Source organism: Molothrus ater, unplaced genomic scaffold, assembly GCF_012460135.2.
Source record: "Molothrus ater isolate BHLD 08-10-18 breed brown headed cowbird unplaced genomic scaffold, BPBGC_Mater_1.1 matUn_MA100, whole genome shotgun sequence".
NCBI lineage: Eukaryota > Metazoa > Chordata > Aves > Passeriformes > Icteridae > Molothrus > Molothrus ater.
In genome coordinates, this window is record NW_023416561.1 from 299,759 (window position 1) to 313,210 (window position 13,452).

The following is a 13,452-nucleotide window of genomic DNA, read 5'->3' on the forward strand; positions in this document are numbered from 1 at the left end:
ACTGGTCGGTTACTGGGAGCACTGGGGGGCACTGGGATGTCACTGGTCGGTTACTGGGAGCACTGGGGGGCACTGGGATGGCACTGGTCGGTTACTGGGAGGTAACTGGGATGGCACTGGTCGGTTACTGGGAGGTAACTGGGATGTCACTGGTCGGTCCCGGGCCGTTCCCGCTCCCTCACCGCACTCACCGCTGCCCGCAGGCGCTGCCGCCCCCCAGCCCGGGGGGGCCCCTCCCCCGATGCCGCCCCCGGAGGCGCCGCCCGGGCCCAGCGGTGAGGGGGGAGGGGCTCGGCCCGGGGCCATCTCGGGGGTCCCCGTGTCCCCCGCGGGGGTCCCTGACCTGGGAAGGGTCCGTGTCCCTTGGGGGGGGGGGGGGGGGGGGGGGTCCCCAACCCTGGGGGTCCCTGACCGGTGTCCCCTCCCCCGTTCCCATTCATTGTGGTGGTGGTGGTGGGAGGGGGGTCCCTGACTGGGGGGCGTCTCTGAGGGGTGTCCCCCCCCACAGTGAGCGTGGTGGTGGGGGGGGGGGAACTCTGGGTGGGTGGGGGTCCCTAGCCCCTGTCTCCCCCCCATTTACAGTGAGCATTATGGTGGTGCTGGGGGTCTCTGTGGGTGGGTGGGGGTCCCTAACCCCTGTCCCTAATCACAGTCAGTGTGGTGGTGGTGCTGGGGGTCTCTGGGTGGGTGGAGGTCTCTGTGGGTGGGTGGGGGTCCCTAACCCCTGTCTCCCCCCATTCACAGTCAGTGTGGTGGTGGTGGGGGGGTCTCTCTGGGTGGGTGGGGGTCTCTGGGTGGGTGGGGGTCCCTAACCCCTGTCCCCCCCATTCACAGTCAGTGTGGTGGTGCTGGGGGTCTCTGGGTGGGTGGGGGTCCCTAACCCCTGTCCCCCCTATTCCAGTCAGTGTGGTGGTGGTGGTGGGGGTCTCTGTGGGTGGGTGGGGGTCCCTAACCCCTGTCCCCCCCATTCACAGTCAGTGTGGTGGTGGTGGTGGGGGTCTCTCTGGGTGGGTGGGGGTCTCTGTGGGTGGGTGGGGGTCCCTAACCCCTGTCTCCCCCCCATTCACAGTCAGTGTGGTGGTGCTGGGGGTCTCTCTGGGTGGGTGGGGGTCTCTGTGGGTGGGTGGGGGTCCCTAACCCCTGTCTCCCCCATTCACAGTCAGTGTGGTGGTGGTGGTGGTGGGGTCTCTCTGGGTGGGTGGGGGTCTCTGGGTGGGTGGGGGTCTCTGTGGGTGGGTGGGGGTCCCTAACCCCTGTCCCCCCCATTCACAGTCAGTGTGGTGGTGGTGGTGGGGGGCTCCTGTGTGCTCCGCTACAGCCGCCCCCCCCCGCCGCCCCCCGGCCGCAGCCGCGCCCCGGCCTGGGGAGAGCCCCGGGGGCAGAGAGAGAGCGGAGAGAGGGGAGAGGAGACGGGAGAGGAGAGGGGAGAGGAGAGGGGAGAGCTGCTGGTGCTGCTGCGGAGCCTCGGTGCGAACTGGTTATACTGGGAGGCACTGGGGATGGGACTGGGAATGGGACTGGGAATGGGACTGGGAAACAGACTGGGGGAACTGGGAGCACTGGGGGGACTGGGAGAGGGACTGGGGGCACTGGGATGGACTGGGGAGAGCTGCTGGTGCTGCTGCGGAGCCTCGGTGCAAACTGGGGGAACTGGGAGGGACTGGGGATGGGACTGGGAATTGGAATGGGGGAACTGGGAAACAGACTGGGGGGAACTGGGAACACTGGGGGGACTGGGAGAGGGACTGGGGAGAGCTGCTGGTGCTGCTGTGGAGCCTCGGTGCGAACTGGTTATACTGGGAGGCACTGGGAATGGGACTGGGGGAACTGGGAAACAGACTGGGGGGAACTGGGAGCACTGGGGGGACTGGGAGAGGGACTGGGGGGAGCTGCTGGTGCTGCTGTGGAGCCTCGGTGCAAACTGGGGGAACTGGGAATGGGACTGGGAATGGGACTGGGAATGGGACTGGGGGGACTGGGATGGACTGGGGGGAGCTGCTGGTGCTGCTGCAGAGCCTTGGTGGGACTGGGGGAACTGGGAGGGACTGGGAATGGGACTGGGAATGGGACTGGGGGGACTGGGATGGACCGGGGGGAGCTGCTGGTGCTGCTGCGGAGCCTCGGTGGGACTGGGGGAACTGGGAGCACTGGGGGGGAGTGGGGGGAACTGGGAGAAAGCCATGGGGGCACTGGGAAGGACTGGGGGCACTGGGGGGCACTGGGGACACTGGGAGGAACTGGGGGGACTGGAGGCACTGGGGGGGACTGGAGGCACTGGGGGGCACTGGGAAGGAACAGGAGGGGATTTGGGGGGCACTGGGAAGGAACAGGAGGGGATTTGGGGGGCACTGGGAAGGACTGGAACGGGGATTGTGGGCACTGGGAGGACGATTCAAGGGACTGGGAGAGACTTGGGGGGATTGAGGCATACTGGGAAGGACTGGGAGGTAGAGTGGGGACACTGGGAGCACTGGGAGGACACTGGTGGCACTGGGAGGGCACTGGTGGCACTGGGAGCACTGGGAGGGCACTGGTGGCACTGGTTGCACTGGGAGGGCACTGGGAGGGCACTGGTGGCACTGGGAGCACTGGGAGGGCACTGGTTGCACTGGGAGAGCACTGGTTGTACTGGGAGGGCACTGGTGGCACTGGGAGGGCACTGGTGGCACCGGTGGCACTGGGAGGGCACTGGTGGCACTGGTGGCACTGGGAGCACTGGGAGGGCACTGGTGGCACTGGTGGCACTGGTGGCACTGGGAGGGCACTGGTGGCACTGGTGGCACTGGTGGCACTGGGAGGGCACTGGTGGCACTGGTGGCACTGGGAGGGCACTGGTGGCACTGGTGGCACTGGGAGCACTGGGAGGGCACTGGTGGCACTGGTGGCACTGGTGCAGTGTCCCCTCCCCGCCCGCAGGCCCTGGGGCCCCCCCTGAGCCCGTGGCTGCCACCAGCTTCGTGGGGCCTGAGCCCCGGGACCTGCTGCCCAACGGTACTGGGGACACTGGGAGCACTGGGAGGGACTGGGAGGGACTGGAGGGCACTGGAGGGCCACACTGGTCATACTGGGAGCACTGGGTGGCTATACTGGGAGGCTATACTGGTCATACTGGGAGCACTGAGTGGCTATACTGGGAGGCTATACTGGTCATACTGGGAGCACTGGGTGGCTATACTGGGAGGCTATACTGGTCATACTGGGAGCACTGGGAGGCTATACTGGGAGGCTATACTGGTCATACCGACCATACTGGGAGGCCATACTGGCCATACTGTGAGGCTATACTGGTCATACTGGGAGGCTATATTGGTCATACTGGCCATACTGGGAGGCTATACTGGTCATACTGGGAGGCTATATTGGTCCATACTGGTCCATACTGGCTATACTGGTCCATACTGGGCCATACTGGGCCATACTGGCCATACTGGTCCATACTGGTCCTTACTGGTCCATACTGGCCATACTGGTCCATACTGGCCATGCTGGGCCATACTGGCTATACTGGTCCATACTGGTCCATACTGGCCATACTGGTCCATATTGGTCCATACTGGCCATACTGGTCCATATTGGTCCATACTGGTCCATACTGGCCATAGTGGTCCATACTGGTCCATACTGGCCATACTGGGCCATACTGGTCCATACTGGTCCATACTGGCCATAGTGGTCCATACTGGTCCATACTGGCCATACTGGTCCATACTGGTCCATACTGGTCCCCCCCTCTCTCACAGCTCCAGAGCTGAGCAGCCCCAGCAGCGCCGGGGCGGGGCCGGGCCATGGACTGGGCTGGGCACAGGTACGGACTGGGAGCACTGGGGGAACTGGGAAGGACTGGGAGGGAACTGGGAGCACTGGGAGGGAACGGGGAGCACTGGGAGGGACTGGGAGGGAACTGGGAGGGAACTGGGAGGATACTGGGAGCACTGGGAGGGAATGGGGTGGGCTGGGATGCAGCCGCCTTGTGGCCCTGGGGATTCACTGGTGTGTAACTGGTGTGTACTGGTGCATACTGGTGTGTAAGTGGTGCATACTGGTGTGTAACTGGTGTGTAACCGGTGTATATTGGTGCATACTGGTGTGTAACTGGTGCATACCGGTATGTATAGTGGTGATACTGGTGTGTAACTGGTGTGTAACTGGTGTGTTACTGATGTATACCAGTGTGTAACTGGTATATACTGGTGTGTAACTGGTGTGTAACTGGTATATAACTGGTGTATACTGGTGTGTAACTGGTGTGTAACAGGTATATACTGGTGTATAACTGGTATATACTGGTGTATAACTGGTATTACTGGTCTATACTGGTGTGTAAGTGGTATAACTGGGGTGTAACTGGTCTGTAACTGGTGTATACTGGTTCATACTGGTTTCTACTGGTGTGCAATCCCCAGCACTCGCCCCCGTTCGTGGTGGAGCTGCCTTGGGGCCGGGGCGGGTTTGGGGTTATACTGGTGTATACTGGTGTACACAGGTATATAGGGGTGTGTAACTGGTTCATACTGGTTCATACTGGTTTGTACTGGTTTATACTGGTGTGCAATCCCCAGCACTCGCCCCCATTCTCGGTGGAGCTGCCGTGGGGCCCGGGCGGGTTTGGGGTTATACTGGTGTATACTGGTGTACACAGGTATATAGGGGTGTGTAACTGGTTCATACTGTTTTATATTGGTTTATACTGGTTCATACTGGTTCATACTGTTTCATATTGGTTTATACTGGTTCATACTGGTTCACACTGGTGTGCAATCCCCAGCACTCGCCCCCATTCGCTGTGGAGCTGCCGCGGGGCCCGGGTGGGTTCGGGTTCAGCCTCCGGGGGGGCCCCGCCGGGGTTTTCGTGCGGGGGCTGCGCGAGGGGGGCCCAGCCCAGCGCTGCGGCTGCATCCAGGTACGGGAATGGGGGCTCTGTGGGGCTGGGGGATCTGTGGGGCTGGGGGATCTGTGGGGTTGGGGTTTCCATGGGGCTGGAGGGCTCTGTGGGGCTGGGGGATCTGTGGGGCTGGGGGATCTGTGGGGCAGGGGGCTCTGTGGGGCTGGGGGATCTGTGGGGCTGGGGGATCTGTGGGGCTGGGGGCTCTGTGGGGCAGGGGGCTCTGTGGGGCTGGGGGTTTCTATGGGCTGGGGGGGCTCTATGGGGCTGGGGGCTCTGTGGGGCTGGGGGTTTCTATGGGCTGGGGGGGCTCTGTGGGGCAGGGGGGCTCTGGGGGGCTGGGGGATCTGTGGGGCTGGGGGGGCTCTGTGGGGCTGGGGGATCTGTGGGGGTGGGGGCTCTATGGGGCTGGGGGCTCTATGAGGCTGGGAGGACTCTATGGGGCTGGGGGTGCTCTATGGGGCCAGGGGTTCAATGGGCTGGGGGGGCTCCATGGGGTTGGGGGTTTCTATGGGCTGGGAGGGCTCTGTGGGGCTGGGGGAGCTCTATGGGCCTGGGGATTCTATGGGGCTGGGGGCTCTGTGAGGCAGGAGGGGCTCTATGGGCTGGGGGGGCTCTATGGGACAGGGGGGCTCTATGGGGTGTGGGTTTCTATGGGGCTGGGGGTCTCTGGGGGGTTGGAGGGGCTCAGTGGGGCTGGGGGAGCTCTATGGGGCTGGGGGCTTCTATGGGGTGGGGGGGCTCTGTGGGGCTTGGGGAGCTCTATGGGCAGGGAGCTCTATGAGACTGGGGGTTCTATGGGGCAGGGGGGCTCTATGGGGTGGGGGTTTCTATGGGGCCAGGGGGGTTCCATGGGGCTGGAGGTTCTATGGGGCTGGGGAGGCTCTATGGGGCTGGGGGAGCTCTGTGGGGCTGGAGGTTCTATGGGGCTGGGGGGGCTCTATGGGGCTGGGGGGGCTTCATGGGGCTGGGGGTTCTATGGGGCTGGGGGGCTCTATGGGGCTGGGGTGGGCAGTGAGGTCTTGGGGGGATTCTGTCTGGAGCTGTGGGGGGCCTGAGGGAACTGGGGGTCTCAGGGGGTCTCAGGGGGTCTCTGGGTGGGCTGTGGGTGTCGGGGGGGGTGTGGGTGTCGGGGGGGGGTTTGTCACATTTGGGGGTCCCCGGGGGGGGCAGGTCAGTGATGAGCTCCTGGCCATCAACGGGGCCCCCACGGCCGGCATGAGCCACGCGCAGGCCCTGGCCCGGATCCGGGGGGGGGGCAGCCGCCTGCGCCTGCTGCTGCGCCGCCCCCACGGTGAGACCCCCGCCCCGAACCCCCAAAATACCCGCGGGACCCCCCCCGTTCGGTGGGGACAGGGTGGGAATGGAAATAAGGGACACCCCAGAGACCCCCCCCCCAAATCACAGCTGGACAAATCACCCCCCTGCCAGCGCAGTGCTACAGCCCATGGCCCCCCAAAACACAGTGGTGTGTCCCAGTCCCCCCCCAGTCAGGTGGTACAACCCAGGGCCCCCCAAAACACAGCCATGTATTTCAGTGCCCCCCCTCAATCGGGGGGTACATCCCACCCCCCCAAAAGATACTGCTATATTCCAGTACCCCCCCCCAGTCAGGTGGTACAGCCCACTGCCCCCCAAAACACAGCAGTGGACTCCATGCCCCCCCAAATCAGGTGGTACAGCCCACTGACCCCCAAACTCAGTGAGACACGCCAGCGCCCCCCCTGCAGAACAATGGTACAGCCCAGAACGCCCAAATCTCAGTGAGACACCCCATTGACACCCCCCCCCCCCCCCACCGGCAGAGTGGTACAGCAGCGACACCCCAAATTCAGTGAGACACCGCAGCGCCCCCCCTGCAGAACAATGGTAAAGCCCAGAACGCCCAAATCTCAGTGAGACACCCCATTGACCCCCCCCACCGATCAGGTGGTACAGCCCATTGTCCCCCACACTCAGGACACACGCCAGTGCTCCCCCCCTGCCAAAACAGTGGTACGGCCCAGAGGCCCCCCAAACTCAGTGAGATACCCCAGCGCCCCCCCCCCCTCCAGAACAGTGGTACCGCCCCGAGCCCCCAAACCCTTCCCAGGCTGGGGGCTGGGGGTGTGTGGGGGGGGTCCCTGCCCCGCCCCCTCGGCAGTGACGCCCCCTCCCTCCCTCTCTGTGCCCCCAGGGTCGCCCCCAGCCCCGGCGGCGCGGGGGGTGCTGCGGCTGTGCGTGGGCAGCTCCCCGCGGGGGGAGCCCTGCTTCTGCCTCGTGGGGGGGCTGCACCCCTGACCCCCCCACCGCACCCCACCCGCACACGGAAGGTGACGGCGCAGCGAGGTTCGCTCTCCTCCTCCCCCCCCCCCCCCCCGCACCCCATTTTTTGGTGCTTTGGGGGGGCCCCCCCAGCGCGGGGGGGTTATTCTGGTGCCCCTCGTTTTGGCGGGGGCGCCCTTCGAGCTATGCAATGCCCCCCCCCCCCTTCCCCCGCGTCCGGGGGTCGCACGGAGGTGTTGACTGACCCCCTCCCCATTTCGGGGGTGCTCAATAAAGGTGGGGACGCCCCGGTAGCTCCCGTTTCCATCAAGGGCCCCCCCCATTCCTTCCCATCCCGCATCCGGCGGGCGGGGCGCTGCCCACATCCGCTGAGTCACCCCAAAATCGAGAGCGGCCCCGGGAAAACGGCCCTGGGGACCCCCAAACCGCGCTGGGGACCCCCAGAGGGGCACAGCCCGCCCCAGGCCCCTCTGGATCCCCCCAGACCCTCCCCAGGGACCCCCAGAGGCTCTCCCAGGGCTCCCCAATCCCCTCAGAGACCCCCAATGCCGTGGTCCCCTCCCGGCCCTGCCCCCCCAAGCCCCGCCCCTCGGGGTCCCCTTCTCACCACCCCGCGCCAAGCCCCGCCCACCGCCACGCGCAGGGGCTTCCCCGCTCTAAGCCCCGCCCCCTCAACCCCTCCCCCCAGGACCCCCGACCCAATCATCGCAGGGGGTTCCGCGCTTCAGGCCCCGCCCCCCAGGACCCCCGACCCAATCATCGCAGGGGGTTCCGCGCTCCAGGCCCCGCCCCCCAGGACCCCCGACCCAATCATCGCAGGGAGTTCCGCGCTCCAAGCCCTGCCCCTCAGGACCCCCGACCCAATCATCGCAGGGGGTTCCGCGCTCCAAGCTCCGCCCCCCAGGACCCCCGACCCAATCATCGCAGGGGCTTCCGCGCTCCAGGCCCCGCCCCCCAGGACCCCCGACCCAATCATCTCAGGGGGTTCCGCGCTCCAGGCCCCGCCCCCCAGGACCCCCGACCCAATCATCGCAGGGGGTTCCGCGCTCCAAGCCCCGCCCCCCAGGACCCCCGACCCAATCATCGCAGGGGCTTCCGCGCTCCAGGCCCCGCCCCCCAGGACCCCCGACCCAATCATCGCAGGGGGTTCCGCGCTCCAAGCCCGGCCCCCCGGGACCCCCCAGCCGGGGCTTCCCCCGCCCCGCCCAGTCACGTGACGGCGCGCGCAGGCCCGAGGCCCCGCCCCCGGGGCTCCCTCCACGTTCATCCCTAATAGGGGTTTCCCCCGCCGCCAGGCCCCGCCCACCAGCACCCCGCCAGCCAATGGCGTGCCGGCGCGCGCCGCCAGGCCCCGCCCCGTGCCAGCTCCCTGGGGGCCCCCCTGCCCCCCCCACCCCGTCCCGCCGCCACCGCCCGCTCGGTGCCGCCCGGTCCCGCCATGGAGTCCAGCGGGACCCAGAGCTGCCCCGCCACCTGCGTCGCCTTCAGCCGCACCCGGAAGGGGCTGGTGCTCATCGGCGAGATCGTGAGACACGGGAGGCACCGGGGGTGGGGGATCCAGCGGAGTGGGCACCGGGGGGGCGGGCGGGACACACCGGGACACGTCTGGGTCCTGCTGGGGGCGGGGATGGAGCGGGATGCCCCGGTCCCTGTCCGGAGGGGCACGGTGACTCGCTGCCCGGTTCTTTTGTGGTGGGGGGACACGCCTGGGCGCTCATCCGGGGGGCAGGGGGATCCGTGAGTCCCGGTTTGGGGCGGGGCAGGATGTCTGGGATCACCGTTTTTGGCGGGGGCGATACCTGGATCCCCATTTTGGGGGTGTGGGACACCCCGACACGTGGGTCCCCATTTCTGTGCAGGGGCGGAGGAGGGATGGCGGATCGCGGTTTTGACCGGGTCCCTGCTTTGGAAGGGATCGGTGGTCCCGCGACACCTGCGTCCCCATTCGGGGGTCAGCGGGACCCCGGCTCCCCTCGGGGGATGCCCGGCTCCCGGAACGCTCCCGGAGCGCTGGGGCCGCCACGTGCAGCGCGGGAGTCGGGTGTCCGGGGGCGGGTGACAGCCCCGCAGTGTCCCTGTGCCGTGGGACACCGCAGGCACCCGCTCCCCCCGCCACTCCCGGTGCCGTTTCGGGCGCGTGCAGGGGCACCGCCCTTAGGAGAGGGGGTGGGGCGGGGCAGGGAAGGTGAGAAGGGCGGGGCCGGGGGCCCTGGCTGGGAAGGCGGGAGGGAGCCCGGATGTCTGGGCAGCGCCCGGGGACAAGCGGGGTTCGGGCGGTGCCCGGCGCGCCGTGCCAGCCGTTATTGCGCCAGCCCGGGAGGCGCTCGCCGCGTCACGGCCGGGAGCGGCCCTTTCAGGCACCCCGACCTCTGCCCCTTTAAGAGCCCCCAGCCCGGCGGGCCCCACCCACGCCATCGCCCCTTGAAGGGTGGGTGTGGGGGGGGCGTTGTTGTGCCGTTGCCATGGTGACCGTTGCCTGGAGACGGCCCCGCCCCGGCGCTCCCACAGCGGCGCCCTTGTCCCGACGCCCACGCGGGGCCGGGGACCCACGGGGAAACGGGGAGGGCCCACAGGGGGCGCTATGGGGGGGACGGGGGGGGTCCTATGGGGGATCCCATAGCGGCCTATTGGGGGGAGGGGGTGTCCTATAGGTGACCTTACAGTGGCCTATTTGGGGCGCTGTGGGGGGAGGGGGTGTCTATAGGTGACTTCAGTGGCCTATTGGGGGCACTATGTGGGCGATCTATAGGTGACCCCACAGTGGCCTATTGGGGGCGCTATTGGGGGGGGGCGATGTCTGTAGGTGACCCCACAGCAGCCATTGAGGGCGCCATGGGACATCTATAGGTGGCCCCACAGCAGAATCAAGGAAGTGCTCTCAGAGTCTTTAAGCGACAGCCCAAAACCTGTCGGGCCCTATAGGATAAGGCTCAGGATCCCCATAGGGGCCGCTATAGGCATCCCCCTGGCAGTCATCCATGGGGTCTGTAGGCAGCGCTATAGGGGTCTCTGCATGCACCAGAGGGTCCCTACTGACCCTTTATGTTCCTTTAGGGAGCCTGGGTGGAGCGCACAGAGGCCTATAGGGCACACATCCCATAAGGGCTGTGCCTGTATAATGGGGTCAGGGCTTGGCACAGGGGGTCTCTGTGGGGTCTCTGGGGGGCTCAGAGGGATCCTGGGTGGAGCTCACACACCCACAGGCCTATAGGGCACAGAGCACAGATCCCATAAGGGCTGTGCCTGTATAATGGGGTCAGGGCATGGGGGGTCTCTGTGGGGTCTAAGGAGGTTCAGAAGGAACCCAGGGATCCCGGGTGGAGCTCATAGGGGCCTATAGGGCACACATCCCATTAGGGCTGTGCCTGTACAACGGGGTACACGTCTCTGTGGTGTGGGGGGATCCCCTATAGATCCCATACGTGCCAGTCCCCAGGTGCTGTGCCTGTGGGGGGATCTCCTATAGATCCCATCCGTCCCTGTCCCCAGGTGCTGTGCCTGTGGGGGGATCCCCTATAGATCCCATATGTGCCTGTCCCACAGGTGCTGTGCCTGTACAACGGGGTACAGGTCTCTGTGCCTGTGGGGGGATCCCCTATAGATCCCATACGTCCCTGTCCCCAGGTGCTGTGCCTGCTGACCCTGGTGTGTTTCGGGGCGTCCCGCACGGGTTACGTGGGGCTGGCAGTGGTGGAGCTGGTGTTGGCTGCGCTGGTGCTGCTGGCCTGGAGCTGCCGCCTGCCGCAGCGCATGCAGCTGCTGCACTGGGGCTGGAGCGTGAGTGCCGGGGAATGGGGCTTTGGGGGGGCTGGGGAGGGCTTTGGGGGGGCTGGGGAGGGCTTTGGGGGACTTTGGGGGGATTACAGGGGTTTGGGGAGCACTGGGGACTGGGGGGAGGGTTGGGTGTCCCTGCAGAGGCTGAGTGGGGCAGTGTCCCTGGGGATTGGGGGTCCCCAGAGAGTCTGGGAGTCCCTGGAGGGAACCCCTGGAGGTGGGGGGGTCCCCAGAAGGTTTGGGGGTCTCTGAGGGATCCCATGTTTGCCCCCCAGGACTTCACACGCTGCGTCATCGGGGCCGTGCTCTTCCTCATCATCTCCCTCATCGTCATCGTCAGCCACCGTGACGGGGCCGGCATCGCGGGAGGGGTGAGGGGGGAATTTGGGGGGCTTGAGGAGGTCTCTGACCCCCCCCTCGCTTGTTGGGGCTCCTGACCAGGGGGTTGAGGGGGTACAGGGGGGGTTTGAGGGGGTCTCTGACCCCCAGAGTGTTTGGGCTCCTGGCTGAGGGGGGGGTTTGTGGGTGTAGGGGGGGCTTGGGAGGTGCCAAGGAGGGGTTTGGGGGTTTCTGACCCCCCCAGTCTTGAGGGGTGAGGGGGGTTTGGGGGTCTCTGACCCCCCCAGTCTTTGGGCTCCTGGCCAGGGTGTAGGGAGGGGGTTGGTTGACGGCTGCAGGGGTTTTGGGGGGACACAGGGGAAGTTTGGGTGTCTCTGACCCCCTGTACCCCCAGGTGTTCGGGCTCCTGGCTGGGGTCCTGCTGGGATATGACGCCTACATCACCTTCCCCCTACGGCAGGGCCACACCGCCGCCCCCACTGGTGCGTACTGGGAGCACTGGGAAGGGGCTGCTGCCCTGGGGGGGGTACTGGGAGCACTGGGAGTGACCTATAGTGGAGAGCTGGGAGCACTGGGAGTGGGGAGAACTGGGAGAACTGGGAAAGGGAGGGTGGCGCTACTGGTGGAACTGGGGGGAACATACAGGGGAGAACTGGAAACACTGGGAGGGCATTGCTGAACTGGAAACACTGGGAGGGCATTGCTGCCCTGTGGAGGGTACTGGGGGGAGACCCGGGGGTGGGGATCCCCAGAGGGTTTGGGGGTCCCTGGGGGTGTAACCAATCCCCACTTTGTCCCCCTCCAGAGTCCCCAGAGGGTGCCTGAACAAGCCAAGAACCCCAACGGAGCCCTCCCCAAACCTCGCCCCGCACAGGGGGACCCCCAGCCTTAAATTATTGAGGGGTCCCGATGCCTGGGTCCCCCCGGGTGGGGGGGCAGGGAGTCCCTCAGGGGTTGCACCTCCCTCAAATGCCTTTGCAAGTGCCTTGAACCGCCCGTGCCTCAGTTTCCCCCTGGGGACACCCCCTCAGGTTTAAAGGTGCCCTTGCCCTTCATGGGTTTTGGGGTGCCCGCCTCAGTTTCTGGGGTGCCTCCGTTAGTTTTTGGGGTGTTCCCCTTCTGCCCTCCGCCCCCCCCCCCCCCACTCCCCCAGCCTGCAGGAGGCTTTTGGGGGCAATATATTGGGAAATAAAGGGGTTTTATTACTGCATTACCGGTTCCGGTGTGTCTGTCACGGTAACAGCCTGGGGGGGGTGTCTATAGATCCTGAGGGGGCTCCTCCCATCATGGACCCCAAACCCCACAGACCACAGCCTGCCCCAAACCTTCCCATCATGGTCCCACCTGGTGAGAGAATCCTCTCCCCTCATGGAAAAAGGGCTGGAGACCTCCCTTGGCCCAGGAAAAAGGGAAGGAAAACCCTTCCCTCCTCTCCTCAGGGAAGAAGGGCGGGAAACTTCCCCTCCCCTCAGGGAAAGAGAGAGGAAAGTCCTCCATCCCTCACGGAAAAAGGGAAGAAACCCCTCCATCCCTCATGGAAAAGGGCGGCAAACTCCCCCTCCCCTCACGGAAAAAGGGAGGAAACCCTTCCACCCATCATGGAAAAGGGCGGGAAACTCCCCATCCGCTCACGGAAAAAAGGAGGAAATCCACCCCTAATGGAAAAAGGGAGAAAACCCTTCCAGCTCTCACAGAAAAAGGGAGGAAAGTCCTCCATCCCTCAGGGAAAAAAGGGAGGAAACCCCTCCACCCGTCATGGAAAGAGAGATGAACCCTCTCCACCCCTCACGGAAAAGGGCGGGAAACTCCCCCTCCCCTCACGGTAAAATGGAGGAACCCCGTCCAGCCCTCACGGAAAGAGGGAGGAAAACCCTTCCACCCTTCACGTTAAAACGGAGGAACCCCCTCCACTCCTCACAGTAAAACAGAGGAAGCCCCTCCAGCCCTCACGGAAAAAGGGAGGAACAGCCTCCCCCCCCTCACAGAAAGAGGGAGGAACACCCTGCACCCCTCACGGCTCCTGCACAGCTTAAGAGAAGCAGAAAACTCCCCGCTCCCCTCACAGAAAAGGGAAGAACCCCCTGCACCCCTCACGGATCCCGCACAGCTTAAGAGGGGCAGAAAAGTCCCCGCTCCCCTCACAGAAAAGGGAGGAACCCCCTGCACCCCTCACGGATCCCGCACAGCTTAAG

At 65.6% G+C, this 13,452-nt stretch overlaps 2 protein-coding genes across 2 annotated transcripts; both read left to right on the forward strand.

Moving 5' to 3' along the window:
- Nucleotides 1-21: 21 nt before the first annotated feature.
- MAGIX (MAGI family member, X-linked) lies at nt 22-7,895 on the forward strand. The gene is made up of 7 exons (XM_054518233.1): nt 22-275; nt 1,273-1,467; nt 2,917-2,991; nt 3,741-3,805; nt 4,766-4,900; nt 6,056-6,176; nt 7,059-7,895. The coding sequence occupies exons 1-7, from the start codon at nt 242-244 to the stop codon at nt 7,160-7,162; spliced, it is 729 nt and encodes a 242-aa protein (XP_054374208.1). The 5' UTR covers nt 22-241; the 3' UTR covers nt 7,163-7,895.
- Nucleotides 7,896-8,282: 387 nt separating this feature from the next.
- LOC118700934 (proteolipid protein 2) lies at nt 8,283-12,470 on the forward strand. The gene is made up of 5 exons (XM_036405508.2): nt 8,283-8,672; nt 10,772-10,924; nt 11,197-11,292; nt 11,655-11,742; nt 12,066-12,470. Exons 1-5 carry the CDS (start codon nt 8,586-8,588, stop codon nt 12,083-12,085), a joined length of 444 nt encoding a protein of 147 aa, XP_036261401.1. The 5' UTR covers nt 8,283-8,585; the 3' UTR covers nt 12,086-12,470.
- Nucleotides 12,471-13,452: the final 982 nt, after the last annotated feature.